The sequence below is a fragment of the Anser brachyrhynchus genome (assembly GCF_964034855.1).
Source record: "Anser brachyrhynchus genome assembly, chromosome: 4".
In the NCBI taxonomy this organism is placed as follows: domain Eukaryota; kingdom Metazoa; phylum Chordata; class Aves; order Anseriformes; family Anatidae; genus Anser; species Anser brachyrhynchus.
Genome location: NC_137698.1, coordinates 75,958,044 through 75,983,394, shown reverse-complemented (window position 1 = coordinate 75,983,394; position 25,351 = coordinate 75,958,044). Strand labels below are relative to the sequence as shown.

General features: G+C 46.2%; 1 protein-coding gene across 1 annotated transcript in view; it reads right to left on the bottom strand.

Annotated features, from left to right (window-relative positions):
- Positions 1 to 3,285: 3,285 nt before the first annotated feature.
- Positions 3,286 to 25,351, bottom strand: part of ADRA1D (adrenoceptor alpha 1D) — a gene marked incomplete at its 5' end in the record, with an annotated part of 43,885 nt that continues 21,819 nt past the window's right edge. Inside the window, one exon of the mRNA XM_080589984.1 lies at positions 3,286 to 7,112. Within this exon, the coding sequence (XP_080446110.1) occupies positions 6,544 to 7,112 (569 nt within the window). The 3' untranslated portion in view covers positions 3,286 to 6,543. The remainder of the gene's footprint in view (positions 7,113 to 25,351) is intronic.

The window sequence follows — 25,351 nt, the reverse complement described above, 5'->3', positions numbered from 1 at the left end:
TACTTTCTTTAAGGTCTCAGTAATATGTTAACAATGGTCATCTGAACCTACCATGGACTTTCTTCTGATTTTTTGAAGGTAAGGGTTATAAATCCAGCAATTCTCAAACTGTGTGAAATGTCCTGCTTGTGACTGCATTATGAAAATGAAATGGTAGAGCTGGGCATAATAAAAGGGAGATAATGTTTCCAGGAAAAGCACAAAAAATTATTTTTGATGCCTAGATCCCACCCTCCAAACCCCAAGACATCTATTATCCGCTGGGATTGCACAAAGGAAACCTTTAAAGTTAGATAAATATGGTTTATTGAACTGAATGGAACTGAACATTTTGCTCTAAGCCCTCTTTTTCTTGCCTCAAGGGACTTTTAGATAGGTTACTATCTCTGACTTCTTCCTACCCCCTCATAATTCTGCCTCCCAGGATGCCCAAGGGACTGGGCTGTGTGGTTCATCCTGCAAGTCAGAAGTTGGGCTAACTTTTGATAATACACTGAACCACAATAAATATCTTTGTCCTCTTTTCCCAAGGGAAAAGGGATCAGAACCTAACTTTCTGCCTTCTCTTTGCCCGACATCTACCCAGCTTAGAGATCGTTGACTTTTACTATGCCCCTCCATCAATTTTGCACAACAGGTTTTATGTCTTGTTTCCTAGCCATGTACAGATGTCTTAGATAGCCTCAGATGGTTCAAATGGCATGAAACACTTATCTTCAGACAACAGATTTTTTGCCCTAGTTCCCCATAATGGAATTTAATCATCTGGCTCATAAGTAGATGCCCTATTTTAATGGAGATGTCTTAATCCATGAGCAGAAGCTAGCTAGCTAGCTAAGTACAGAATATATACTTTTCCATGGTTTTATTGTCACTACATGTGGTCTGCATCTCCATGGAGGGATATTTAGATGTCCAAAACTGGAAAAGAAATGGAAACCATTGCACCAAATGGCTGAAATTTCTTTGGAAATATCTAGGTAACTCCCAGCCCCAGCTACAAGCCTGCCTTCTATGGGAAGGCCTTCAAAGTCAGTCTAGTCAGGGGCTGCTTTTTAATTTCTGAGTGGTATTCAGTAACAGAAATTTCCCAGTGGGAAACTGAACACAGGGATGGCAAAATAGTATGGCCTTGTTGACCTAATACACATTGAAGACTAACCTTGAGTTTTCAGTATATATGCCCATTTCAGCCTATTGGCAGAGAAATGAACAATTTAACCATGGGATGGGCTACCCAATGTCCAAATAAAGAATATTTACAAATTCCCGTACCAGTTCAGAGTCTGGGTCCTTCCATCTGAGTAGCTGCTTTCTAACGGTAGAAACTTCAGGAGGGATAGAGGGGAAGGAAAAGCCTTCAGTGATATCCCTTGAAATATTCTCCCAGCTGACAACAATCACTGCCTCGGGGACTTTTCAGCTCAGAGATTATATAAATGTTTCCAACAGCCCTTGATGGGCTTTTCTGTCATGGAGGCACCTAATTGCTCTTCTAACCCCTATACATTTTTGGCAGATGCAATATCTCGTGGTGATGAATTCTATGATTTAAGTATGTGCCATGTGAAGAATTACCTCGCTTTGTTCATTTTGATAATTGGATTTGATGTCATTTAGTTCTTGTATTATGAGAAACAGCAAACAATCATCTACTGTTTGTCTTCTCTCTGACACTCCTGATTTTATCGACCTCTACCATGTTACTCCTCAGTCATCTCTATTTTCCAGGAAAATGCACTTTGATTTAATTGTTCTTCATACAGAAACTACCCCATATCTTTGGTCATCTTTGTCAGCCTTTTCTGAACCTTTTCTAAATCCATTTTATTCTTTTTCAGTTGGGCTAATCAGAACAATAGGTGGTAGTCAAATTAGAGGTACATGATAGATTTATTCAGAGGTGCAAAGATGTTTTCCAAGTTATTTGCCATCTCTTTCCCAGAAAACCTTAACATTCAGTTTTCCCTGTTACTGCTATCAAATATTGACCCAATGAGATGAGATTGCTGAGCCAGACTGTGAGGGAAGCTGGACCAGCATCAGCCTGGCCCCTGACCCTCTCTTTGTTATGCAGGCCATACGATGTTCTCCATGGATTAAACTGGGGGTGAGGAAGGATGCCCACAGCAACGTGCCCAGGCTAGCACTGTTGTTCCAAAGGCTCATTCAGTGCTTGTGACCATGGCATGGGTCTTGCTTATCAAGCCCTAGAGAAAATGAACAGAGAAGCACCTAATTTTCCTCCTGGCATCCTAGCAGGGCAGCAGCCTGTCTTGTTAGTCCATTTAGAAAATTCTAAGTGGCATCAGTCAAGATCATCTTTTTCTGTGGGCTCACAAGAGGACACAGCATCCTCAGCATCAATCTGACTCAACCATGCACACACACAAAAAATACGTGGGGAGGCCAGGACAATCTTCTCCTGGAGCTGTGGAGCTGCAGTCAGTGACTGCTCACTTCTCCCCTGCCCAGAGCTGTCCCTGAAGAACAGACAGCCTTGGGCCACGTTCAGTCATTTGCACTGTAAAGAAATATTTCTGGGATACTGTAAAATGCTTTCAGAGCTCTGCTTCTCCCCTCATTGCATTTCAATCTCTGTTAGATGATGTTTCCCTAGGGTTCTGTGGGCTGGGTGTCTTGCCTTCTTTTCCTGTTGTCCCCTTTGGGCTTTCCAGCTCTGAGTTCTTGCCATGATCCCCAGCCCCGAGGCACCTCTGCCCGGTATCTAGATGTGCTGTCAGGCTGCGTTTTGGGAAATTGATTACCCGGAGTGAGCACAAGAAATGTTATTTCCATTTCACCATGGGTAGTATTTTTGTGATGATGGAATTTTGACTTTAGAAGAAAAATGATATTTTTTTCCATAGAAATCTTCAACAAATTAAAATTTCAGATTTCATTTAAAAATCCTACTCTGATGGAAATTCTTTCACTGGACCTGCTCCTGACCATAACTCACACAATAACCTTCCCTCCTCTTGCCCTTCTCCACTCCCGTGGCTCATGGCTGCATCCATATCCCTCCTGGTTGTATCTGGGAGAAGACACAGTTGGTGCAACCCCTTCACCCCTGTGTGGCATGAGGCAGAGAATATAATTTTCTGTTTTTTTTTTTTTTTTTTTGTCATAAATTATTGCACATGGGAATAATCCTTGTGTAATTAAAAAAAAAATCCTTTGAGAAAAACACAAGGGCTGATAATATGCAGGTTTTGCTTCCTCCCTCCCTCCCTCATCCCCTACAATCTCTGTTCAAAAAATCAGACACAGTTCATGGGAATGTTTTAGACGGGTTTGTGCATGTATTTGGTACAAATAAACAAAAATATGTGCATTCTGTTTCATAGAGCTTACATCAATCTGACATTACTTGAATCACAAAACAGAAATACTCCAGCTAATAAATACGTCTGTGGATGAAAAATAAAAATCTATACATAAAAAATTCCAATGTCTGCTAAAGGAAATGTACACTTATATACACACTGTAAACAATAGTAATGCAACCCAACTGCAGTCCAGCTCAGGCGGACGGGGACCTTCTTTCCTCCTCGGATGGGACTCGCGAGAGTCTCCTGGCATTGAAGCTGCTCTTCACCATCCTCAACACTCGGCTCGTCGAAGCAGCAAGGTCTGGCGATGCGATAGGGACACAAAGCCGGCGCGATGAGGTGAGAGCTGCTGGGTAACCAAGGGACGGGGGCTTTGGGAAATGGCCTGCTTGGTGAATTTGGAGAAATGGGGCCGTACCCTCCGTGGGTCACACACATAGCTGTCCAGAAAAGTCTACGGGGTCAGATCGAATTTGTTTCCTGAAGGTCTGAGCCTATTTTTCCAAAGTTGGGAGAGCTCAGAAATTATGGAATTCAGAGGGAAAAGCACAAGCTTAGATACTCAGGGTGTATTTCGTACAACACTGTCCTCCCCCTGCCAGCAAAGGCAGCCCCAATTCCCCTAAATGAAGCTCTGCATGTACAGATTCCAGTCCTGGCATGGACTCTTCAGATGCAAGGTGCTAAATGAAAGAAGGGCCCTGGCTTAGGTGAGAAGTAGGTATATAATATGCATGTGTGTGCTTAAACAGACTTTATCCTCATTTTCTCTCGTGTAGGTCTGTAAAGGATTGGGATGGAGAGGCAGAAAAACCCCGAACTAGTCTTTCTTTCCCTTCTTCATGATTTCAAGGGACTGGAGGTTGTAAATATAAATATTTCAAAATTGGAAAAAAGAAAGAAGGAAATTTAAAAGACCAGGGAGAAGTGTAAGAGGTAATTTCAGCTCATTCTTGGGAATGAGCGGCTTGCCAGCAATTGTTAAATTGAGCTGCCCTCTCCCCAGTGCCCAGTGCGGTGTAACCCATATGTCTTGGGGTTAACTGCTAGGAGGAAAATATTTGGACAAAATCTGTAGGTCTTTGTGCATCCAGTTCAGAGTCCATTGCACTGAGTAAAAGGCAGGAGGGTGTTATGGGTGCTGAGGTAGGGCCCACTCTGAATGTCTCAGCATGAAAGAAAGTAGAAAAGAAAAGAAGTATACATTTTCCTCGGTTTTGATTCCCTTTAAAACTAATGACCAGCAGAAAGAAAGTCACGTTCTCCATGCTGTGCCTAAGACCCTTCCATCTCCTTTGATAGCCACCCCTAAGAGGATTAGCTGGATGTGCAGTAGGCACATTCATGAATATGCCTAAGGGGCTTGGGGGACAGTGCTGGTGTGGACGAGTTTCCATCCAGGACATACTCAGCATCGTGTCTCCACCCTTGGGCTTCATGTTCCTATTCTTTATTTACCCTCAGACCCAGACCTCGCCTCCAACACCTGTGCATCTTGTTCCTCTGCCTGTGTCTAAATCTAATGAAAATTCTTTGTGGAAACTCTGGGGCTCATTGTCTGTCATTGATGGCAACTGTGCCCCAAACACGAGCCCAAGCATTGTTTGGGTGACCCGTTTTCTGAGCTGCAAAGCACGGGGGCTGTGAGCCTGGCTGGGGTGGGCTGTGCGGTCACAGCTCCAGCCTCCCTGCAGACCTGAGAGGAGGACACAATACTTTTTTAAGGGGACCCACACTTGGGGGCTGTGAGCAGGGAAAACAAACAGACAAAATTTATCAACACTGCTTTTGGTCACACTAACCAAGAGTAATTGCTGCTTGCCAACAAATGTGATTTGATGTGTCAGGAATGGGGGAAGCCACTTGGGAAAAGAGTTCTGAGTCTGGAATCACAGAATCCTTTAGGTTGGGGAAGAGCTTCAAGATCCTCCAGGCCAACCATCATCCTGACCTATTGAGTGCCATCACTAAACCACGTCCCTGAGTGCCACATCCACACGTCTCTTGAATGCCTCCAGGGATGGGGACCCCACCACTTCTTTGGGCAGCCCGTTCCAGTGCTTGATCACCCTCACTGTGAAGAAATTCCCCTTGATATCCAACCTAAACCTCCCCTGGTTCAATCTGAGACCGTTTCCTTGTGCCCTGGCTTGGCCCTGGCTGGGGAGAAGATGGATCCACTAGAGGGAGCGCCCACTGCACTTCAGCTCCGTTTAAGCTGTGGCTCTGTGAGTAATGGGAACAGGCCCAGCCTCACCCACCCCACCTTCCTCAGCCACAGCTAGGAATGCATCTTTTATTCCATGTTGTTTGAGAGAAACAGCAAGCGGGGATAAGAAGGGGAGAGAAAAAGACCGGGGATGGCCAACATCAAAAGGAGTTGCTGTGTCTCCACGTCACAGAGAGATGCAGGCCAAGAACAAGCTGGGTTGCAAATTTCTCACTGGAAAGTGAAATGAGAAACATGTCGCAGGTTGGAGTTAGAGAAGAGAGTCCTGCACACCCGTTGGCATCAGTGTATATGTCTGGACTGCTCTTCTGGCCTAAAACCAGGCTGCGTAGAAGTGGCAAAGCTGTGGGCACTGCAAACAGAATGGCTGAGAGCCGGGATCCCCCAGCTCTGCTCGGGAATACCACAGTCTGCTCACCCTTGAAAGCAAAGGCTTGGGCTACAGGTCCTGTTCAGCCCTGTAGCCCTACAAGCCCCCAGCCCACTGTCTAAAGGGTCAGCTGCCAGCTACTGCTCACAACATCCGTTCGGGATGCTGCCTCTGGGTGGAAATGTTATCATGTGTGCTAAGGCAGAGTTGGCACCTGTTGGGGTTCAATCCTTCCAGTAGCTTTTGTGGTGGTGTTTTTAAGGCAAAGGAGATGTCCTGGTTTCCCTTAACTGCACAGCTTCTTCCAAAGTCACAGAGAACCATCCCATGGGAGGAAACAGCTCTTTTCCTAAGGCCATATCCACCCCACACCTTCCCCTCTTGCCACAGCTCATTAAAATGGGATGTGCCATTGGCTCGTATTTGAGGAACCCATAACCCCATAGAAGGGGCTGACCTCCCCGTGGGGAAAGCTTGTACAACCTTTGGGCAACTGCATTTTATACCTGATTGCTGCTTCCAGTCTGCCTCACAGACCCACAGGTGGTATCCCTTCACGTTTCTGCTAGATACCGCTAAAGAAACCATTGAGAGCTGTCCCGGTGCCTTCAGATATCTGTCTCTCTCAGCCCACAGCAGTCTGTTAAGTCATAGGTTTGATAGTCAATGGTTTCCGTAAAGTCATGAGGGATCCCAATAGAGACAGACTCCACCTCCGTTTTGTAGGAGGCTGTCACCCCCCCTTTGCTGGAGCCGCCCCGGATTTTGTTAGAAAGGCTGTTCATCTTTTCCTTCAGCTGGGTGGACGCTGGCTTCTGGAAAGGAGTGAGCATTTTCCAGCCCTTGAAGCTGAGCGTTCGCCTCTTACCGGCCCTCTCCTGCAAGGAGGAGTTAAATAGGAATGAGCTGTGCAGGGTGCTGATCCTGGGCCTCAGGTCCGTCTCGGAGCCTCGCACGGAGCTGTTCATGGAGGCCCCTCGCCAGTGGTGGTCATAGACGCGCCAGATGGGACGTCTTCGCCGGTGGCATTGGCACTTGAGCAGCCTGATGAAGGCTCGCTTGAACTCCTTGCTGGAGCAGGGGTAGATGATGGGGTTCACGCAGCTGTTGAAGTATCCCAGCCAGAAGATGACCTTGAAGACCATTTCCGAGGGCTTCAGAGATGGGAAGAAAGAACCTTGGAAGAGATTAAAAGAAATAAGGTTAGAAGGGGGAGGACATGGTAGCACAGGGTAGCAAAGGTGGGGGAGAGCCCTGTCTGGAAGGCAGGCCCTGCAGAGAAGGCTGAAGGCATGATTTTATTAGGTCCTTGGCTTGCAATGCCATTGCGACCAGAGTGAAGATCTGGGCACTGCAGGACCGGAGAGCATGGAGCAAAAAAGATGGATAACACCATGCTCTTGGCAGGAGCATCCTAACCCCCCCACTTCAAAAGGGCTCAGAGCAACGGACCCAGCGCAGTTGTGAGCCATCAGGTCAAGCCCATAGAGCTTGGAGACAGGCTGTTAATTACGTTATGGAAGTAAACTATGTTATGAATGTTAATTATGTTAATTCCTGCTACTTGGAAAAGCTCTTTTGCCCACCCAAACCCCGATTTATACTTCTGTGCTGGAGGTTCCCGCTGGCTCTTGATGTAAAAGATGGGGAGTTTTTTTTTGCAGCCAGAAGATGTCAGTGTTGCTCCCACATGGCCCCATCACTTAGCATTCCTTACTCAGATCTGAAATAACTTTCTGACTCAGCCTTAATTTCTCTTAATTTTAGCTCTGGATGACAAATCATGCCACCATGTGACTGAGCGTTAATTTGTATTTTAGTAAATAACATTAGCTCTGGATATCATTATTATTTTCCCCATGCTCAAAAGCCTGGTGTCAAAACAGTAAAACAGGTGCCAGGAGCCAGAAATTCAGGACCGAGGCTCTGAACTTCTACAGACTGCATTAAAGCTCCCCAGTGTTTTTATTTTTTCCTTATTTTTTTTTTCCTTATTTATTTATTTATTTATTTGGAGAAAACCCATCATCCAGGAAACCCAAAGCTCTGATTTCAGCAAAGCTTTCCTACACCCGTTCCTAATCAGCCCAGAGTCTGCAGCCAGACTCAGTGTGTCAGGTACGTGGGCTACCCCATCGCAGACAGATCTCAGCATTTTCTGATGCTTAGGGAGGAAAAACACATATGCAGACGTGTGGCTTAAATATCTGCCGAAGGCCAACTCAAGTCAAAGGGCTGGAGCACATGCTGGTGTCAATATGTGCTGCAGGAGGCACTGAATAAGGACAGCCAGCAGGGCTGATGTCTCTGCATGGAAAAGACCCGGGGCCAGCACGGAGATGGATGGCGTTTGTGGAGTAATGAGCAGCCCCTGGTGTTGGAGCCCACAGTTTTGAACAGAGAAGTAGTGCCGGGGACATAGTGCCCCCGCTGTGGCTGTGTTTGCTTAAAGGGATTTATTCCTTCTGGGACAGGGCTCAGATTTATAGGTTGGTGCTAGGCTGCTTGAATCACCATGTTGAATTCCAACCACAGCAGAAACGCCACCCCCGAGTGTTTGGTTCGCCAGGAGCTAAAGACCCCAGGGGTGCTGGGGGCAATCTCCATTTCCTTAATGTCTCCTGTTCTCCACCCAGCCAAAGTTTTGAGACTTCTCCTTTCCTTGTGCAGCCCACAGCCCACCTCCAGGACACCCCCACACCATCCTGATACAATGTGGACCAGCGGTGGGTTCCTAGGACCAGCGGTGGGTTTCTAAGACCAGCATCAATTCCTCTTCTCAGTCTCAGGTCTCAGCAATAACAGCTGTGTGTGTTTTCCTGCCTGGGCTGCTCCATGCTCCATCCTAGTGGAAACCATCCTCCGAGGCCATGTGCTACCTGCAAGGGGCTCCCTGGCTCTCAGCTCCTCAGGGAGACCTTGTGTTGTCCTCAGTGTGAGCATCTGGGGCCAAGACAGGTGAAGGAGCCCATCAAGCATGTAATCCCACTCATACCTTTATTAGTGGAGAGGTTCTGTGCCTCAGTTTACCCACTGCAGAATGGGGTTTATTACCATCATCTCTTCTATGGTGTTGTTGTGGACCCTATTTGCAGTGCTTTTCGTTCCTAGAGGAGCTGTGGCTTTATGTAGCATGTATTTTAACTTGAGAGAGAGGAAAAGAAAAAGCTATGGTAACAAAGCAAATAAAAGAAGAAACTCTTTAGAAATGAAGCTAGTGATTACTGCTTGAGCCAGGCTACTTAAGAGATTGGTGCTTGCTTAAACAGCCTGTTGGCTGTTAAAATAATAATTTACATCTAGTGTTTAGTGCTTCATTGCACAATGCAGTTTCCGTACAACGTTCTTTGTTTTAGCATCCAGATAAAAAAGACATACTGGGAAAAAGCACAGCCATGACTTCCTTGAATTTCAGCTTTGGCTACATTTCACCCTCTAGAACCTCGTGTGCATCTGAAGACAAGGGGCTCATTACCATCCTCATTACCATGCAAATAAGCATGCCCCTTGGAAGAGACGTGTACGGAGTGCATCCATTGCTTCCTCATTCAATCACACTGGGATGAAAAAAGTGGGCAGGGAGTCCCCAGAATAGGTCACTGGCTGGTGACTTTGTACATGCTGGAACATCCAACTGTCTTGGTAGGCAATGGGAAGCAGATCTTAAGGGAGAGTTTGGGGGTCTTATTTAGGGAATGAGTAACGTATGAAAGGCATTAGCCCTTGCTTTCATACACACAAGCACACAATGACATTTTGATAGAGGGTTTATGAACTGGGTTATGTAGTGGTGATTCTGTAGGAACATGGATGATGTTGGGATGCCTGGAAGAAAGCACAGAGTAATGGGCACCTGAAGAGCTCAGGAAACAGATACTTCCAAGGTTCAGAAACAGAAAATGGGAATAAAACTTCAGATATAGAAATGGGGAGTGATACATCAGCACTTTAGCCTGATCAGTCAGTGTACGAGCACATTTTGATGATCCAGCCCGAAAAATATCAAAGACAGAACAGGGCATTATCAAAAGCAGAACACGGAGCCCAAATGTCATAGGACCTGTGCCACAGCACAGTTTTTGAAATCCCAGTTGTATCTTGGTGTAGGATGCTCCCAGGAAGAGCCTCATCTCTCATATTTGCCACTGCCTGGTCAAGAGAGGCTCTGGACACCCTGCTGAGAACTTTTCTTTCTCCTAATACATACATTTTTTATAACAATACTGCTGGGGGTTTAAAAGTTCTTTTTGAGATTTAGTCCATAGGGCATTTTATAAAAGGTCATTTCAAATCTTGCTGAGCCTTCATACTCATGTTGGAGATCTGAACAAGGACTGCAGGTCCTGCTCTAGCCCTTGGTAATTATCTGCAGGAGGATTAAGAAATTCAGAAAGATGAAGGTGAATTCTTAGGGAAAGCTTGTCCCTGCCATGCAAAGTGACCAGAGTCACAGTCTACATGTGATCAGATCAAATTTTACTTTTCTTTTTTTTTGGTGGTACAAAATTTGAGCCAATAAGGTATGCGCTGCGCTCTGAAGGCAAAAAATCAATTTATTTGGTTTTCTTACAGTGTATGTGTGCCTGTTTGCTGTGTATATGCCTACATATTTTTTTTTTCCTGTCACCCTGCTCATATCTGAGAAAAAAAACCATCTAACTACAAACCTCTGAGTCTGGGGCAAAAGTCCCCAAACCTGTAACAAGCTGACTAGTGGGTGCAATCTCCTCTTCATGCACCCAAACACATACCCCCCCTCCCCCCCTTTTTTTTTTTGGCTGTTTAAGCTAGCACAATCTCGTGATCTTTCCCTGTCTGCACTTCTCCACCCTGCCCTCTCCATGACTCAGTCGAAGGTGATATCACTGGATTGTTTGGAGAGTTGCTGGTCCCAGTGTTCTGCACACAAAAAAATAAAGCAAAACAAGAAAAAAAGACAAATGCACAAGTGAAAGTGGATCCAGTCCAATCTAAATTCTGGCCCTGGCTCCCAGTACGCAGCCAGAATCTGTGAGCAGGCTTGCTTTCTGCCGCAGTTGGCAGGAGCATCTTTGTTTTAAAAGGTCCCTGCTTTTACAGCATGTCCCGAATAGTCCAGGACACAAAACTGTTGCAGACGTGAGAGCAGGTGGGTGAGACAAAGAGCCAAAGAGATGCCCCAGTGCTCTGCCATCATGAATGGAAATTCAAGGACCAGCAGGAACACTCAGGCTGAGAAAGGGCCTTGCTGTTGCTTGGTGTGAACTTTGTATGAGGAATGGCTCTGGATACAAATAGCTTATGGAGAGTGCATGCATGTGTTAATAGAGAACTATTATTCACTACCTTTTCCGGTACAAGGGGTACCAATGAGGATGGAGGTTAGTGGGCAGTAGGCTGAAAATGAAGATAAGGGGGTGGTTCATCTCACAGCATGTTCCTGCAGCAGGAGGCTGTGGATGCTAAAAGCATTCGAAAAATGATTGGACAAACTCATGGTAAAGAAAAAAAAAAAATCTACCAAGGTGCAAACCCAACTATTCATGAGTTAGGAAGTTCCAGAAATTCATACATAGCATTAGGCCTGTGGGACAGCTGAATTTCTCCTGAATGTAGCCTCACAGTTCAGGAGGGAACTGAAATTCCCTCAGGATGTGTCAGAGCAGCAAGGCAAGAGAATTGCATCTGGTATAGAAAAAATAAAGGGTGGAAAGTAGTGTAGTTGCTGAAGCTCCTGGCCACAGAAACTGTCATAGCCTCTTGCTTATTTTCTTTCTGTCTCTCACAAAGTATATTAATTAAATTTCATCCAAAGCAACCATGAGCTGCCACTTTCCACCCATTACCCAGCTTGCACCCCACCTCGCCATCTCCTTGTTGGACCTCCATGAAGGATGCTATTTCTGACGTGGCTGCCAAGGGATGGGAAAAAGGGCTGGATATCAGCAAGGATTTCTGCCTACGTGTGGGACTGGGAGTCTCGATTTCTGGCCAGTTTTTCGTGACCTTCTCCTCCATCCACAATTGACAACTTCCTTTGGGCATCCGTGGGCAAGTCAGGGTCTCTAGAGGGTTAACGCCTCCCTGCAGCTAGCTGGTGGCATATCTTGGAGTGATGGGGGAGTTCACTGCCCTCCTAGGATGGATCCAAGAGCTGCTTGGCGTTGGGAGGAGGACAGCGTGTTCGCAGTGACTCCGGCATTTTCCCTGGAGGACGATGGCGCTGGGATATCGGGTGGAATTCCTCAGGCCTGCGAGCCTTCCAGCTGTGGCCCGACCCCATAAACAAGCTGCAGATAAGCCCCAGCTTCTGTCACGCCAACGAAAACCCTCCCGAGCTGCTTGTGTGCATCTCTGCATGTAGGCATGCCTGCTCGTACGAACTTCTGCACCCTGACCCTGCTGGGAAGAAAAGCACGGAGAAGCCACCCCTTCCCTGCCCACTGCTGCATTGCCTTGTCCCATGATGATGGTTAGCTCCTCCTGGAGAGCTCCAGCAACGCCAAAGCCCATGGTAGGGTGAATCTATCTGGTACCCAGTGTAAATGTGCTGGGGCCCAGGAAAGCATGGCATTAAGGCTGAGGACAGCTGGAAAGTTGCAAAGGCAGAAGATGCCAGCTTTGTGGGGGCTGAGGGCTCTGGAAAACATTGTTATTTTCAATAGCATCTCAAATTTGAGGACTGAGTGCAGTTTGCCCGTCAGCAAGAGAATCATAATGTGGCAGAGCCCTGTTCTGATATTTACTGGTCTAATTCACTAGTCCCCGAACATGCCCCCTAACCTCTTGGCAGTACAATCCTGGTGACGTCTCCATAGCTTTCCTCTAAATTACACCACATTGGTAGCAACTTGACTGAAATGTGCTTCATTCCCCTCAGTCTGCACTGGGGCTTTTCTCAAAACGGTGCTGTGAATCTGGACCACTAAGGGCCATCACCACCATGAGGATGTTTCCAAGGCATCAAATTGCCTGAAAATTGATTCATCTGACTAAGTTTAGTTATCTAAGCAGATAGTTTAGTTATCTAAGCAGGTCCCTGGTCTCTTCTTACACTCAGCGGCTTAGTCAGTACTGCCAATGGAAAGGATGAAGCAGTCCACTTCATCCTGAAGTGTAAACCCCTACTGGCCAGGTGAATCACACTCAGTCTCTGCTGTCTGGACCCAGACATCTGGTTCTTGGGAAGACACCATGTTATGGGCATACAACATTACTGTGGATGAATTTCACCCTTAATGCCACTGGAATCTGGTGGCCTCCTCCTGTTTTAGGAGGAGTCTTGAAATCTTTTCATGCGTCCCTCCTGTGCAGGATAGGGACTGCTTCATCAGTGAACCTCCCATGGTGGTGAAGGGTGGCACAGACAGTCACACAGGTACGTTGACATTGCTACCTCACAGAAACCCAACAAGCGTTTTCAAGTCTTAGATTGTGCAAAGTGCTAATTTGCTTAGCATGCTCCAGCTAGATCTGCCTGGACAAACTGTGTCCAGGGAACAGTTCACTCCAGGCACTGCTCTCAAAAGGCCACCAGGACTTGACTGTATATTCCCTGAACATTGCCCCAGCAGGTTCTGCACCCTTAATTACATTCATATGCCTTCGTGCCACATCACAGGGCATACAATGTAAAGCATCTCTTTAAGACTGAAGATCCACTCTGGTGAGCTGCCACACAACACCTCCTGCTCTACCAGAGACTCACAACTCCTGCAAGAGAGTAATTATTTTGTAGGACCACCGGGGCATTGCACGGGGCCAAGAGAGGCTTTGTGCCAGGGACTGTAAAGTACACAGTCTGCTCTAGTCTACGCTACAGCCCTTGCTCTGGGGGACCGTCGTCTGGGATTTGTAAACTTTTTTTAGCAGTGTGTCTGACTCCTGGTAGTTAGCTTTGTTCCTGAGAAAATTGTAGTGATTTGCTGGGAACCGTTGGGCAAACACCATGCAAAAAGCTTTGTTACCCTGAACTGAATATGCTGCTTTCCATCTTTTATTAAGGATCTATAAAGAAGAATGTCTTGCTCATAATAATGAAAAAATAATTAATTTACTATTAGGGACTGTAGACTGCCACTGAACAGTAGCTGACATACAGAGCCCTGGGTCTGTAGAAGATCCAAGAATGGATTCCCATGATTTCCAAATCTGTAGCCCTGTGGCATGATCATAAAGCCATCATTTTAAACCATGTTTGTTAGAAGGATGGGGACTGAGAGTTTTTCCCTGCTTCCTGATATTCAGGATGAGCTCTGTGGACCTGAATCAGGCAGGGCCAGGCAGAGCAAAGGGAGAGACACTTTGAAATAATAACTGGCCTTGAATACTGCAAACCAAGCTCACTGCTCCATATAACAAAGCTTTTGAAATTGTTAAGGTGATGATTTTGGAAGGGAATGAAGAGCAGGACTGAATACCTGACTTACACATTGGTGGAGACAAAGTTGGCCCGTTAGCTCTCCCATGCCTGCAGTGAAGCTTTAAGACTGCTGCTGACCATTAAGCCCGGGCCACCTGATAAACCTGTCATCACAAGGGCTTTGTTCACAATGTGCTGGAAAATATGGACAATTCAGTGTCTAAAATGTGTTGAAAATTCAGTGTCAAGATGGACGGCTTGGCCCGTCTGCTGAGAAGGAGAGAGACTGGGCAGCAGGGTCAGCGCCTCAGATAATGCTCAACTCAACAGAATCAGTAGGAGGATGGGCTTTAAAAATGAGTCACAAGAATAATAAGACAAAGTTGTAGGTTTTTTTTTTTTTATCTGGCACCTTGTACAGACTCCCTTAAAGGTAGTATTTTTTCAGTATGTCTTACGCCTGGGAAAGATAGATGTATATCCAACTGCCTATTCCTTAACAATTCACAGATAATAGCCTGGCTCCAACCCCAAAGGGGACTTTAAAACAAACCTTAAAATCATGAGACTCAGCAAAAGGACATAAATAAAATTAGGAAAATAATAATAAAAAAAAACAAACAACAAACCCACGTCTGGAAGACTGGCCAATTTGGCAAATCCAAAGGGAGATATCAGGAAGGTTCTTATTTGCCTGATACAAATGAGGAAAAATAGCAATAATAGGTCTCCTGAGAGAAGGAAAAAGTCAGGGTAACCAAGCTGCATGTCAAGAGCTCTTGCCTTTCTGTCTGAGCAGGAAGATGACTGGAATTTGCTTGCTGATGTTACAGTGAGCACAACAGAGACCGCAGTGAGATTCTTGCCCGCATGGTTGAAGAGAGGAAACAAGCCTGGAGCGGACTCTGAAAAGAAAATTTCCATCTGGCTCGGGGTCTGAATGAACAGAACAGCCGCTCGATGTTGCTAGGTTCCCTCTGGGGCAAGTCAAAAATCGGCGTGTCATTCAGCGAGGAGCGCTTCCGCGGCTCCTTTGTGCGAAGGACGGGTGTCCCCAGCACGAGGGTCTTGCTGTGGGAGTCCTGTGTGGGCTCACCAGTGACACAAACATGATGCTGGTCCATCAGATGTCTCAGGCATGGATAACGTTGTCCTTAACCGCTGGCTGGCATAAAACTCCCTTTTGGTTGGCCATAACTCTTAGGAGCACGGGGCTAATGGCCCGCCAGCTGTGTCCGTAGCTTGCTGATGCTTGCGTTGTTCTTCCACAGATGTGACTTGTTAAACATCGGAGCCCAGAGACATTTTAGACATTCTGGTGTATCTTTCTTGGCCTACTGCTAGTTGCTACCAATAGCTCCATGCTTTGTAGCCTCATGGCAGCTGGTTCAGGAACACAGCAGGTCATCACAACTACAACCAAACATCCTCCCCCCTTCCCCTCTCTGCTGTTCCTCACCCCGTGGCACAAAATTTGACTTGAATGCCCCCTTTTCAAGCAGCACAAGTAGGAGCAACCCATCCACACAGAGCATCACTGTCATCAGCACCTGCTGAGGGTTTCCGTTCCCTCCCAATGGACCACAGTCAAACAGAAATATACAGGAATGTAAATTCTCACATGGGATTTATGAGAAGTGGAGGCGAAGTTCAACATGGGGTTCATTAGGAATATAGACTTCATATTTCTATCTGTCCAACCCCCCTGCAAAAGGAGGTTGTGTGGGTTTTGGGGGAATTTCTGCTTCTTTGGGGTCCTGACCAGCTTCCATCAGTAATCCAATGAATCTGGTTTTTAGTCTTTGCTGGAAGAGGTTCCCAATAAACCTCACACTAGTGTGACATCTAATCAATGTTAGGAAATGTTGCATGACTTTTTCAACTAAAACAATGTTCCCTTCGTGCACTATTTTGAAGAAATCAACAAGAACTTTATGGTCATCAGCACTGTAATTTAGAGAGATGAAAGCACAGTGTCAAGAGAGCAGAGAATTTAGCTGAATACATATGGAACCAAGAAAGGTCCCCCATAATCAAGGAAGAGAGACAGCAAAAAGGATTCAGGAGGGATCTGTTGAAGATTCACCACAAGAAAGAACTTGAGAAAACCTGAGGTATTATGATGACAAACTTCCCAGCAAGGTGGGTAAGTTAGTAGAGTCGCTGCTATGATTTATCCCTCTGATAAATTGTTTGACACGTATATTTCATGGAATGTCATTAAAGCTCTTTTGCAAGAAGACTGAAGAAATGTTTCTTCAGCCCTTGCCACAAAGACCTCTGTGCTTCGATATCTATAAATAGTGAATGAACATAGCACAGGACTTTAGACCAGTTGTTCTCCAGCTTTTCGGAACCAAAGACTGTTAATCCTCATCAGTTTTTGCAGACTGTGTGGCTCCCTTATAATCTGTTTTCCATGATCCATTTACCAAGCCTTCATGAACCATCAAGGTCTGGAGGCCACAATTTGGGAACCACTGTTCTAGACCACTCGTTCTTGCATTTGTTGGCAAGTGCAATGGCACTTTGCGCTGAGCACTGCAGCTGGCTTCCTCTGTGCAACTCCTCTCAATAGCCCTAAGCACCTTCAGAAACTTTCCTCTGCAAATAACTGCTGACCCTCTGTGGCTACCATGAAAAGCCTGGCTTCAACCCATCTCCAAGATGAAATGTCCCTTTTCTATCAAGGTGTCACCTCCACTATTGTAAGAAATATTGAGAACGTATATTATTTTTTTTTCCCAACTAAATGGCAAGCTTGGGAAATCCCGGAGAAAAGGAATGGAGAGGAATGATTCCCAAGCAAGTCATCCGAGTCTTGGAAAAACCACTGTGTGTGCTGGGTCGGTCCCAAGACTACTCTTTGTTTTTCCAACTCAGAAGTTCTTTTCTCTGCACTTCGTTTTCTAAGAATGTGAACTCACCCGCCCTGTCCTGTTTACAAGCTCGTAAATATGTAGATCAGATTTGGCTGTGGGGTAGGCTTTGGAAGGGCTGAATCCTGCTGGGAACACATGGCATTTTATATACACTGAGGCCAGATCTGAACCGCACAAAGGAAAAAGGCAATTTTTCACTGGGCCCAACCCCACACAGGAAAAATTCTCCCCCAGAGCAAAATTCATGAGCCCTGATTTTAACTTACATTGTGGAACAAGAAGATCTCACCTTGGGTGGGCGAACGTCACCCGGCCACAAATAGAGACGGGACTATTGACCTAAAAGGGGGAAACCTGTTCTCAGCTGATTGCTGGCAAACCTCATGGAGAACTCGCTGGTGGCGGGACGCCAGTGCTCAGCAAACACGCTATCGGAGGAGGTGTGGGAGCTTCCTCAGTGCCTTTCCACCGTGCCGGTCCCAAGGACATTGTGTTTATATCAGAATCTAGCAGACAGCACGTCACCGGCCATGGAGCCTGGCACCGCATCGCTCGCAGCCCGTGCCCCATCCCGGGGCTGTGAAGGATGCTGAACAGCATCCTCGGGAGAGCTGCGCACTGTTACGCCATGGAGGAAAGGGTGGGGAAGAAAGGCTGGGGAAGGTCGGTACTTTCAGCCTTCGTCAAAAATCCGGACTGGCTGTGTAGGCTCGGGAGTGGTTATTCATGACCAGCCAGGCAATTGCGTGTTTCTTGTCAAGCCTGGTGCGGAAAATCCTCCGACACAAGCCCTGTTTCTGCACCAAGCTGCAAGGCACAGCCCTTCTGGGGTTGGTTTGCATGGCAAAATCTGCAGTTTCTCATCGCTTGCTTTTCTGACAAGAAGCAAAACTTTTAAAAAAAGTTTGTATTTCCTTCTCCCCAGCCTGAAGTTATTCAGATGAGACAGCAGAGAGCTGCTTTATATCTCCCCCAACCCTAAAGCTGCCTTTCAGCTGATACCAAGCTCTAAAAGCATTACACTCCCTAAAGAGTTTTTGTTTTGTTTTGTTATTTTTTTCACCCACCAGAAAACAATGGGTCACTGTAACAGGGCTCCAAAAATACAAGTGGAATACCGAGATAACAACATCCTCATCGCTCCCAACAGTTTCTGAAGCCCTTAAATCGAAGGGATAAGATCTCAGGCTTAGTGCTGCATCAGTCGCTGGCAAAGGACACCCCTCCTGATCCTCTAGCTCAGTCCTTGCCCCCGTCTCCGTGGTGCGGCTCATGTCAGCTGTCTGATGTGAGCGGCTGTGCATCCCTTATCTGTTTGTGCAGCAGCTGTACACTTAAACTGTATCTCTGGGTAAAGTGAGCAGGGACAGAGTAAGGGATCAGGCTGTGACTGAGGGGCACCCTGGCTGCTAGCAGGGACCCAGGCAAGATTTTGGCCGAAAATCTTTGGCCAAGATTTTTGGTGGGCAGCAGAGCCAAGAGATGTATGTGCATGCATATCTCTGTTTGGGAGGGTTTGGCTGTGGCAATGCCAAGAATATGGGTAATGAATTTACCCCTGATCCCTTTTGATAGCATTGACGTGACCATGGGACATCACTTTGTGCTTTGTGGGAAAACCAGTCCCCAGAGGGGTATTCGCTACCCAGTGCTGAGTGGGGCATTCCTGCACACCCGTGACACACACAAGGTTTGTAGGATGCCAGGACTCGTGATCCAGCAATACGTGGATGGGAGTGACTGTGGGCCACACCGCATCACGGGAGGGGAGAACTGGCCGTGCCCAGACCAGAGCAGTCTCCAGGAGAGCAGGTGGCACGGGATAACCATGCACAATGGTGTCCCAACGTGTCAGTGGGAAGAGGTGATAAGCCCAGAAAACCCAAGCCATCTTTTTTTTTTTTTTTTATTTCTTATCTGAGACATCCACCTGGATGTCATGGCTGAACAGAAAGTAAAATGACACAAGATGCAAAGAACTGGCTAGCTGGTTGTCCTAGCATCAGAGATGAACCCGGGACAAACAACGGAGATGCTGGGAAGAAAAGTGGCAGCAACCCCACCACCATCATGGTGGCTTTGTTCAAGCTTTACAGCCACCTGGAGTCTTATGGAGAAATCTGGGGAGAGAGAATACAAGAACCTTGCTGCAGTGCGTGGTTTAAATGCCTACAGAGGGCAACAGGATCTCTGCTGAGAAGAGATGAGTGTCTCAGAAAGCCTCATTACGGTGATGAGGCTCGTTCTCCACTGACATGCTTCCTGCTCCATCTCTGCCCTATCGCTGCTTCTTTTTTAATCTCTGATTCTGAAGGGAAAGGATGGAAATTTGCATTCAATCTTCATGGCAATTTGCGTGCATCCCCTGAGATATTTTCCTGCCTCTCTCTCGCCTTTTCACTGGGTAAACAAGCCTTTTTGCCTCCTCTGCTCTTCACTCACCGCTCAGAAGTAATAGCTGTGGGATCTGGGGTGCGCTCCCTGCCTTGATGTGTCCTTGACTCTTAATTGTCTCTTGGATATGCTAATTTTTCATATTCACTTCTTGTTCCAGGCAAATGACCCTAAAAGGACTTTTCACCCCTTCTTAGGAATGTGTTGCTCTTGTGGACAACCCCTGTCAAGACCGGTGTTCTCCCAGTTGATTATTACCTCCTCTTCTTCCACCATCACAAACTTATTTTTCATTTGCCACCTCCGCCTGAGGAGATTTTGATGGTTCCACGTGTCAGGGGAATAAAAAAACACGCCATGTATACCTTACTTTGCTTGTGCACTTCCAGTAGCAGTGCTGTCTAAAGGCAGGGAACCTGCAGATCCTGTGGGGAGCTCCCAGTGGGACCCCAAGGTCTCTTGGGCTGTGAAAAGAGGTCACCTGTGTGTCTTGTGCAATGAATCTGACCCTGGGTAGAGACTCTACATTTGTTCTGAGACAGGACACGGCTTCCCTACAATGCAGACCTGCTCTTTTCCTGCATCCAATATGTTAAATTGCCTGAATATAAGCAGAAACACAACACTGCCCCAGCTCCTCAAGCCCTTAGGACATAAGCTCTCAGGGCATAAGCCTTCAAGCCCTCTGCTCATCAGACCCTGAGCAGAGGCATAGACAGAAGCTTTCTGTAGCTCCAGATTCTTACTCTGCCCTTACAAACTGCCTCCAGATATTCAAAACACCGAAAAGAGCAATTTCTTTGGCAGCTGAAACCATCTGTCTCAGACAACACCAGTGACTTCAGGACTATCAACTTGCTTGTACCCAGAGACAAATAGCTTGTAATCGTGGGTGAAGCTAAGCCATCTGATGGTCCTAACATAAGTGTTATGGCACAGATTTTAAGAATATTTGCACGTTGAACTCTCATTAAACTCACAGGCATTTAGCATGAAAATTGCTCCTGAACAGGAGGACTTTTTTCCTCCTAGTATCAATCCCAGTGTTATGTACATTAGTAATATTGTCAGTTTTGGATGAGTGTGTGTGTGTCCCCTCCCCAAATAGCAGCACATGAGAACATTTTGGTGAAATGGTTCTTCAGAGAAATACATTTCTTTCCAGTAACAGTTGATGACTTGATATTTCAGCTGCCTCCCTCACAGAAAGGCTGTCAAGGCTGCTGGCAAAAAGACGTGTGATCCACCTAGGAGCAGTGATTCATGAAGTGTTGGTAATAATAATGAAAGCTCAGATAATAAACAAGCCAAGAAAAGGAACAGATGAACTGGACCAAGGAAGAGTGAAAAATGGAGGTAGCTCTTGTGGAAAACCATGTCCCAAGTTGTTGCCCACAACACGGAAGAGAAGCCAAGGAGATGAAAAATGTCCCAAGGAGCTCTACGAGACGATGCGAAGGTCTGGAAAACTTGACATAGAGCATGAGGTTAAAACAGCTTGATCTATTGGCATTATCCAAGAGAAACTGAAGCAACTTGCTCATGCATTGCGGTGACATACTGGGGAAGCCTTTTTTGATAGCAAAAGACTCTTTAATCCAGCCAAAAATGGTAGAAAAAACTTAATGGCTTGAAGTTATGGCTAGATAAATTTACACTGGAAAGAAAGCAGTCATTTTTAACAGCAAGGATATAAAGCTACTGGCAAAAACATGACTAGAGACGTGGGTTCTCCATTATTTGCAGTCCTGAGTTAATGCTGAATGTCTTTCTAAGAAAAAAAAAAAGCTGCTTTTGAGTAATGGGCTGAGTTGAAGAAGTTATTGAACAAGGCACTTCGGGTTGCAGTCATCAGTAAATCACAGCAGCTAGTCAGAGCTTTCCAGCTTTGCAAACTGTGACCACAATCAGCAAACTCCATTCCAAAATGAGGTGGGACCTGAATATAGAAGAGGTGTAAAAATTGCCATGCCACAGAGAGTCTCCAGGTATAAGAAGTGCAAGAACTGTTTGAGAAACAGTTGATCTGCTCCAGATACTGTTTTAATTGGAAATAGTGTTGGACTTAATTCCCCACTGCAAGGTTCTTCCCCGGGTTTGACACGCATATGCTGTGATGTCTGTATTTCCATGCATTTGCTCTAAATTAGAGGGGCTGACAATGAGTCAAGCATCTGTGTCAGGAGGTTTAATTGCATGTAATGAAGGTTTTGCTTCTTGGGGATCATGTCAACGTTAAATTAATTACAGAGAGCTGCAATATTGATGTTTGAAACCAGTTAGACTCCCTGCACTCTCACATCCAGAGGTAACATCCTTTGCTATGCTGGCAGTTGCCCGCACCAAACAAAGCTGGGAAGAACCAAGCACCACAGAGCACTCTCTGGGTCCTTCCTCTCAAAGCAAGCTGCTGCCACTTGCTGGCAATGTCTGTGTGGCCCTGTGGATGCCATGAGCAGAGAACAGAGCCAGCTTTGAACAGTCGTTCAGGTCCCAGCAGCATTAAAGCTGCATTTCTTGTGCTGCTGAAGAAATCATCGCATGATCTGCTAATACTGCTGTGCAGCTCTGGGGACGTGACACAGCTAGTGGGAGCAGCATGGGGTGTCCTTGTGATTTGCTGTTTGGTGCCTGACCTCATGCCCTGCTCTGGGGGCCCACCTGGGACAGGTTCTAAAGACCCCCAAGAGGAGATGAAGGAGCAGATGCGTTGATGTAACACTCAGTAAAGAGTTTATCTAATAATGTCCCTTTCTCTTCACCTGTGAACTCTCTACACTCACTCCAGCAGAAAACCTATAACTCAGATCAAGAGATGAAAAAAAAATCCTCAAACCACCAGAACAGTATGTTAAATAAATAAATAAATAATGATAATAAAAAAAACCCTTCCCATACCTAGTGCTTTCTTTGTGGAAACTGTACTAGCACCCCCACCGAAATACCCCCTGTTCCCTGTCGGTGCAAGCTTGATGCTCTCTCCCCTCCTCTCTGTGGTTGCGCCTCACTTTTGCAAGGAGAGGTGCCAAAGGACACACGCTTGTTCCTGGCCATGCCCAAATGAGGGAAATCAACCCCAGGGCAGCCCTGCCTCGTTCAAGCACTTGGCAAAATCCGCGGGTTGCTCAGAGGTGCTGCAGTCCTGCACAGCAGCACCACCAGGGCTTGGGAGGTTTTGTGTCCCAGCAAAAATTGATTGCTCCTTTTCCCACCTTATTTCCTTGGCCTTTTATACCCTGCTCAATGCATGCTGTCTGTGGCCTTTTCCTTTGCCATGCTGCTGCCACCCATAAGGGAGAGGTAAAATCTGCTGAGAGCCTCAGAAATGGAATAAACTTCACTAGAAACCAGCCTAAGTCTTCAAGGTAAGCCACAGGGACCAAAGCAAGCGGTGGGATGGCATCACAGCTTCTTTCCTATTTTCCCAGGAATATACTAGTTTCCCTCCAGGAGGCTTTTTCAACCCCATGTAGGCATGTCAGAAATAGGGGAAGATGTCCTCAGGGTGAGAGCATCTGTCCCTTGTGTGCCTGTCCACGTAAATCCATGCAAAAGGAGGTGTGCTGTGGATTTTTCTCTTTAGTTGAGTCCTTTGACCCCAGGTGTCAAATCCCATGATGGTCACCCATTTCTCAACACTCTAGAAATCTGACCTGTAGGTCCCTCTGGCACGCAGGACCTCCCTCTCACCACTGTGCCTATTTTTTTGGGAGGAGCAGGCACTTATGCTGAGGAGCCAGCTGCAGCTCCAAGAGGCTTTGCAGAATTACGCCAGAGCCTGGCTTGGTCTCGCTTCTCTCCTGCCTGCCAAGCAATCACTGCTGAGGAGTGCCTTAATAAATATGCTTTACTCCAAGTGTACCTTGGATGCTGAACGATGACACACGGAGTGACCTCCTGGCATTTGTCTCTAGAGGAACGCAGATAAATCTCCTGATCCCAGCTCTGTGCCAATGGCTGCTATCTCCCAATTATGTATCAGGCCATGGAACATCGCACGAATAGCCTGGTCGTTTCAGCATATGCATTTGAATTCTGCAGTATGTGACCCAAGATAGCAGGCAACAGGGCAGTAATTACTGCTTGTAGCCAGATAAAGTCTTTGACAAGTAAAAAAAAAATAGTTTTTCTAAGTGAACCATGCTCTTAAAACCAAATGGTCTTGGTGTGAGTGTGTTGGGAGGGGGATGAAGAAAAAAGTGTTAGGGCTGCTATGCTTGTATGGGGATCCCAAAAGGAGGCCTGGTGCTTCAGCCTCAGGTATCTGGAGGTGAAATCTTCCATAGCACCCCAGAGGGTTTTAGGTATGTCCTTTACACTCGGAGGGCTCAAATCCCTCCAACCTACAAAAGAATATTCCTTGAAAGCAGGGCTTATTTGGCTCCATACACTGCACATAACCATGTAGCTACCCAAGGGCTAACTCCTAAGTTTGAGCCTTTTCTGGTGTATTTTGTTTTTTCAAATATCCTCCAAGTCTGAAAACTCAGAATAGCTCAGCTGCACTTGCCCTAGTCTGATAACCTCTTTAGCACCCTCTAAAAACAACTTCAAAGCATTAATACACTACCATTGCTAACACCACCAAGTCCTATCCTGAGCAGAAAAGACAGAGCTCCCTGGAGTGGAGCCTGGGCTGATCTTGGATCCAGGCAAACCCATTTCAGATCTGCTGGCAGATCTCTGCACAAAGCATGCGGTGATGGGTAGGCAGAGGGTATCCGATTGTACTGGTGCAGGAAAAGATGACGGGACCGGGCTGAGGTGAGTCACAGGAGAAGAGACAACAGCAACAGCAAAGGCAATTAGTCAATCGGATTGCAGAAAGTGAGTTATAGATTTGTGTGCCTCCGTAACTCTGAAGATTGCCCGGAAGAGAAAAGGTCAGATTGCAATCGTTTCAAGTGGTTATGTCACTCAGCTTGTTTCTGGAAAGTGCAGTCCCCAAACCTGTGACGTTACCCCAAATTTCCTCTCTCATGAATTTCTCTCGTAGACCCAACCAGTAGCTCAGAGCCACTACAAGGCGTTTCCTTGCAGCCTCACCAGGCAGAGGGAAGGCTGTCCCATTAGGGCACTCAGGGTACGTCCTTCCCCAGCTGATTGCTAACAGGGAACGATGATTGGGTGGGCTCCTCCTGCATCCAGCTGAGTTTTATCCCTTTTGTGCCAGCAAAACAAACCTGAAGGAGCCAAAGATCACAATCTGCACCTCTCATCTCCAGCATATTTTTCACTGGTTTGAAATGTTGAGACACAGGTGGTCATCAGCTGTCCAGTGGTAAGGGGCTTAAGATTATGGAACAAAAAGCCAGGAGTGGAATAACTGAAGTACAACAAGCTGAATTGGTCAGAACCTATATTGATTTATACGGCTTTCCAAGTGCATCTGATTTCAGATACGCAGATTAAGTGAGTTTGGAAGGGATCTCTGAAGGTGTGTGGTCCAACCTCTACTTAAAACAGCACCAACAGATTTTTTCAGTGCAGACAGCAAAGAGAGCAGTGCTAATGCCTATCTCTTCCACTGGGCTCCAACTGTCTAGTCAGGAATTTGGAGATTTTTCTAAATCACTGAATCAAGCAAGGCATTGCAGAGCATGCCGTGGTTGAGGGTGACAAATTTTTAGCATCGACTGGAAGATATTACATTTTTAACAAATTCACAGTATTCACCAGGTGAACTAAAAATGCTATCAAATAAGCTTTTGCATTTAATCTATTTTAAAGATAAATAATTATTTATGAATAAAGTATATCATGTTTTCATGCATTTAACCCATACATGAGATAATGTGT